General features: G+C 38.0%; 1 protein-coding gene across 4 annotated transcripts in view; it reads right to left on the bottom strand.

Annotated features, from left to right (window-relative positions):
• Positions 1-821: 821 nt before the first annotated feature.
• LOC140614897 (olfactory receptor 52E8-like) overlaps positions 822-6,000 on the bottom strand; it is a 60,141-nt gene continuing 54,962 nt past the window's right edge. For all 4 annotated transcript variants that reach the window (XM_072794313.1, XM_072794315.1, XM_072794312.1 and 1 more), the window contains exons 3-4: positions 3,094-3,126; positions 822-2,999 (exon numbers count right to left, since the gene is read on the bottom strand). In XM_072794313.1, coding sequence (XP_072650414.1) covers positions 1,128-2,066 — 939 coding nt within the window. In that variant the 5' untranslated portion in view covers positions 2,067-2,999; positions 3,094-3,126 and the 3' untranslated portion in view covers positions 822-1,127. The remainder of the gene's footprint in view (positions 3,000-3,093; positions 3,127-6,000) is intronic.

Below are 6,000 nucleotides of genomic sequence, written 5' to 3'. Positions count from 1 at the left end.
TTCCCACCACGTGCATCCCTTCCCTCTCTCTAAGGAAAGAAATCAAAATGAAACAAACAAAAAATAAAACCTCCTTTATGACTAGGGCAATAATTTTCCATATGACTATTTTAGAAATTGAAAAAAAGTCAAATACAGTTCTAGTTTCATGTGGCTATTTTTAATATATTAGCCCAGCTTCTGAATATTTATTTAATATTATTACAAAGTTTCTATAAAGCGCCTCCCAAATATAGGTTAATATGTAATCCTATATAGCATGATGTTCTTTGCCTTAGTAGCCTAACTGCCATCATTGGTTTCTTAGAATATTAGATCCTGTCTTTCCATCTGTCTATCACCAACCAGCCACGTATCATTCAGCACATGCAGAAGTTAATAAATATTCACTTAATGAATGTATCTTTCATAATCATGTACCATTATTTCCTGCTCTCTTTATTTCATTTCTAAATGCATGCCTTCTATTTCTCTAGATGCCTGGGGCCAAAATATCAATCATACCTTTTTATGGAGAAGTTTTTCATCTACAGTTTATTTATATGAAAATACAAATATTAAGTGATTACATCATGGGATTCACATAAGAAATAGGTGTCTTACTGTAAGTAGATTATTTAGAACAGTAAATCATAGTAAGTTAAATAATGTCATTAGTGTTTTAAGAATTCTGTCACCAAAATTATGTATAATCCTTGAACAAATTTCATTCTGTTGCTTTCATATTTCTTCTGGTGATTCAGAAACTAGTATAATTCTAAAACTACCTGACTTAAGAATCTATTCCTTTTTTTTTTAAGAATCTATTCCTAACAGCTGAATTTTCAGATGAATAATTTAGCAATACTCAGCATCAAACTCTCACTTGAAAGCTTGTGAATATAGTAATGACTTTATAGGACTACCTTGATTATCAAATAGTATAAGTATAAGCATTTTGTAAAAGATGCAATACTTAAAAATTGTAATATTATCACCAATAAATTTATTATTATCTGTAAACTCAATGGATTACAGAGAAAGAAATGTTCATATTCACCTTTGCTACTTCTATCTTTTAAAATGATAACCCCCTTCTAATGAGTGAATGGAGCAAATATGAACTGTAATTCTAGGACTACCAATGGTTAAATGTCTTTAAAAAAAATCCTCAAAACCCGCTCTCTAATCTGCTTGGTCCTGACCCCGTAGATTGCAGGATTGAGAGCTGGTGGAACAACGATGTATAGATTGGCTAAAAAAATGTGGATATACTGGGGGATGTTGTGGCCAAAACGATGTGTCAAGAAAGAGAAAAATGCTGGAGTGAAAAAGGCTGAAATAACACCAATGTGGGAGCCACAGGTGTTGAGAGCTTTGAGTCGAGCCTCCTTGGAGGGCAAGCAGAAGACAGCATGGAGGATCCTGACATAGGAAAGAGTAATAAGAAGCACATCCAATAATAAAATAGACATATCCCCAAGACCAAATATTATGTTGACTTTGATGCTGGCACAAGCCAGACGGGCAATGCCCATGTGTTCACAATAGGTATGAGGGATGATGTGGTGCCCACAAAAGGGCAGCCTCAGGAGGAGAAACACCAGTGGGATCACCATGCAAAGACTCCTCAGAATAGCAATGCCTGCAATGATGATGATGATTCTGTTGGTGAGGATCATGGTGTACCGAAGAGGTTTACAAATGGCAATGTAGCGGTCAAAGGCCATGGCCACCAACACAATGCTCTCCATGGCAGTGAAGAAATGGATGAAGAACATCTGAGAAAGACAGCTTTCAAAAGATATATCTCTGAGGCTGAACCAGAAGATGCCCAACATTTTGGGGATGGTGGCTGTGGATAAGCCCAGGTCAATGCAGTCCAATATGGCCAGAAAGTAGTACATGGGCTCATGGAGACTATGCTCAGTCAGGATCACAAATAGGACAGCAGTATTCCCCAGGAGTGCAACAAGATACACAAAGAAAAAGGGAAATCCGATCCAGAAATGCACATCTTCTAGCCCTGGTATACCCAAGAGTAGGAATGAAGAAGGGTGAAATTGGGTATCATTAAGAGTGGACATTGTCTCTGTTATTGTTGGTGACTGGATATAACCATGTTAGATGTCAACTTCCCATTAGTGACTCTTGCTCCAATTTCATCTTTTTCCTGACTCTTGGTTAAATGCAAAATGAGTGTGCAGTATTCATTTTCTCCCATTTCTTCCAATATTATCAAAACTTATCTGTCATCCTTAGCAGAACATCAGAGGGCTCCAGGAATAGAGCAAGTCTCTCTATTCCTCAGATCATTCCCCTATATTAAAGATTGAACAAGAGAGGGAAGAAGAATATCCATCTATCAGGTAGATATTCAAGGCAGGGTTTTGTTCTTTGTATTTCATGGAGTTACAGGCACTGCATTTAATTTATATGAAAAATGCTTTACCATATGTAATTCAACCCATTCTCTTATTGGGGAATTTGAGGACTATTAATGTGAGTTTTGTGTGTGCTTATGTATATGTATGTTATACATATATATGTATATGTGTGTGTTTGTGCATATACCTCTCTTTGATTCTGAAACAGAGACAACAAATTTAGTTTTGTTTACTCATGCACCTGAAACTATTGTATGTGTAATACAAATTCTCAGGGAAAAAAAAGTTTAAGTGAAAGTCAGAGGAAAGTCATAAAAACAACCAGCACTCAAGTGAACTAGATTGTAAGATTGTAGAATTGTAGATTGATATTTACATCCAAAGAAGGAAACCAATCTCATTCCCACCCCTAATTTTCTGGGAGCATTAACCTCCTATGAGTATGTATCCTCCTGAGTGCTTCAACAGCCACATTTCCAAATCAGTTAACCAATAGTCATTTATTCATTCCATAAGTTTGTGTATACTGATATATTCCATCAATATATATTGACATATCCTCAAATATTTGCCAGGTAGAGTGATGTGACTGGGCCCCAGCCTCTCCTCCTGGGGACCATGATTTCTACCTTCCTGAAACAAATTGTACAAGACAATCATTTTCTCAATTCCACATCATGTTACTCATTACTTTACCATATTCCACAGCCTCCACCTACCCACTTACCTTGCCCCACATACATAAATACCATTTCATGTCCTGTAAATGATAAAGAAAAGGAGAAATGATTATTCCAGTGTTTTTCAACCAGTGGTCATTTTCTCCCTAGGGTATACTTGTTAATGTCTGGAAATATCTCTGACTGTTAGAATTTGAGGGAAGTGTTACCAGTATCTATTGGGTAGGTGCCAGAAATGCTGCTAAACATCCCACAGTTCATGGAACAGCCCCCACTCCCAGAACAAAGAATGATATGCCCCCAAATATCAATAGTGCCAAGGTTGAGAAACTCTACTGTGCACCTTTTCATCTTATCCATCCCTAATTCCCAGTCCCATGGTATATGCTACTCTGAAATAACCAGAACTACCCACGTGCTATCCCATGACTCAGCTACCTTTTCACCTTGGTTTTGGACCCTATTCAAGATAAGACAAGACAAAATGAAACAAACTCTACCAGCATTCATAGTTATCCTTCATGATGTTTCATCCATGAATTTCACTGTTAAAAAACATACCTGTTTATCTAATTTATTAGGCCTGGAAATGTGTCAGTTACCAAGGAAATGTGGTCATTGATCTCTTAATATTCACATTAGTTTCCTAGTATATAAGGTAAGAAAAAGTAGCTGAGATGATACAGAATTTCATTCTGCATGTCACCTGGGGCTGCATGGATGAGACTAAAAAGGCAAAGAGATATATATACTCATAGGAATATCTGTGACCATGATTGTTTATGAGTATAAAATTTGGTAATGCCCAAATCTTGTTTGTGTATTCTCTTTACCTTTTTCCCTATATTTATGCATTTCCTGCATTTATCTGTATTATGTCCTTACTTTCCTTCCCTCTCCCTATTCTGGGTAAGCCTGAACTCATTTCCCATTTCTCATGCTATTTCCCACAGCCCTAACCAAGGCCAACACAGCCTTACCTAGCTTTCCAAATGTCTCTGAGAGGATGGACTTTGGAAACATTGTCCGACATTTCTCTGGATCCACACTTTCCTATGCAAGGAGTAGGCATTTATATTGATGCAGCTGCCCTGCTTCCAGTGGGATCCGGCTGTAGTCTCCCCTGTTTCTTAGCATCAACTGTGATATTCACTGGAGGGTTCTAAAAGACCTCCCCATCCTCACTGGAACTACAGGGCAAGAACCATCTACTCTTTCCTTTCAATTGAGATTCTGTATCTTTTCTGCTTTCAAAATTAAAAGTCTAAGCTCCTGATTAATACTTGAGCTGTCAAGATGTTTATCAGCTACCTTCGCCAATGTTATATTCCATCAGTCTGCCCTTGCTCTTTTGGTTCTACATCATCTGTGTTATAGCCTAAATCGATGTTTCTATAATTCCTTTGCCCCACTCCTCATGACCTATTCTTGTGAAAGACAAGATAAAGCAAAAATATATGAGGAGACAAGATCCTGTAAAGAAGGAAGCTCAAAAGTTGAGCTAAACTTCTTACTTATCATTACCCCCACTAATTGTTTAATGATTACAGGAGCAAGGAAAGGGACTGATGATCAGGGTAGAGGAAAGCCACTCAGACACAAGGAAATTTACAGAGCTTAGCTCCATATAAGAGTGTTAGCTGAGCCCATCTATCCACTTTCCTAGCCTGGACCCCAGACATCAAAGTGAAGAGACTAGTTTAGGGTGACCTACTCCACCTATTGAAGTTCTTTAAAACAACTTTATCCATTTCAGCTACCCTAACTTATACTCTTAACTTTTGTAGAGAAAATAAAGAACTTTCCTCAATATGTTTTTTTTTTAATTCCTGAACTATACAATATGTGAGCCTCGGTGTCCATCGAAAGATGAGTGGATAAAGAAGATGTGTTTTATGTATACAATGGAATATTACTCAGCCATTGGAAATGACCAATACCCACCATTTGCTTCAACGTGAGTGGAACTGGAGGGTATTATGCTGAGTGAAATGAGTCAATCAGAGAAGGACAAACATTATATGCTCTCATTCATTTGGGGAATATAAATAATAGTGAAAGGAAATAGAAGGGAAGGGAGAAGAAATGGGTAGGAAATATCAGAGAGGGAGACAGAACATGAAGACTCCTAACTCTGGGAAATGAACTAGGGGTGGTGGAAGGGGAGGAGGGCGGGGGTGGGGGTGACTGGGTGACGGGCACTGAGGGGGGCACTTGACGGGATGAGCACTGGGTGTTATTCTGTATGTTGGCAAATTGAACACCAATAAAAAATAAATTTATTATTAAAAATATGTGAACATAATAAAATATATATCTGTTGACTGTATACCATTAAGTTTCAGGATGATACATACAAAAGAATAGAAAACCAGAAGAAACTTGGCTACCTTAAACCTGGTTCCATCTTATTAAAACCTAAAACATGTGTCATTGATTTGACAGCTGTGCATAGAGATGAAGACTGATGGGCCTTTCTTTTTTTAATTTTTATTTATTTATGATAGGCACACAGTGAGAGAGAGAGAGAGGCAGAGACACAGGCAGAGGGAGAAGCAGGCTCCATGCACCGGGAGCCCGACGTGGTATTCCATCCCAGATCTCCAGGATCGCGCCCTGGGCCAAAGGCAGGCGCTAAACCGCTGAGCCACCCAGGGATCCCAAGACTGATGGGCCTTAATAGGACTGCCAATGGGGACAGAAGAAAGGTGAGGAAGACAGAATTGCAAGCTAAGGTAAAAAGGATCTTTTCTATATAGAGATATAGAATTTGGCCAAGCTATTGCATTCAATAACTGGAAAAAAATACTTAAAATGAACTGGTGGATTTGGCCAAAGAGATTTCCAGGCAGGGTGTCAGAAGTACTAGGTAGTTTCTTTTAGCTATGTATAATAAAATTTGGATAGATAAAGAAGAGTTAAAGATTAGATTATTTGGCTTTCAAACAAAATTT

This window comes from Canis lupus, chromosome 23, assembly GCF_048164855.1.
Source record: "Canis lupus baileyi chromosome 23, mCanLup2.hap1, whole genome shotgun sequence".
NCBI classification, from domain to species: Eukaryota; Metazoa; Chordata; class Mammalia; order Carnivora; family Canidae; genus Canis; species Canis lupus.
This window is presented reverse-complemented; position numbering and strand designations above follow the sequence as displayed.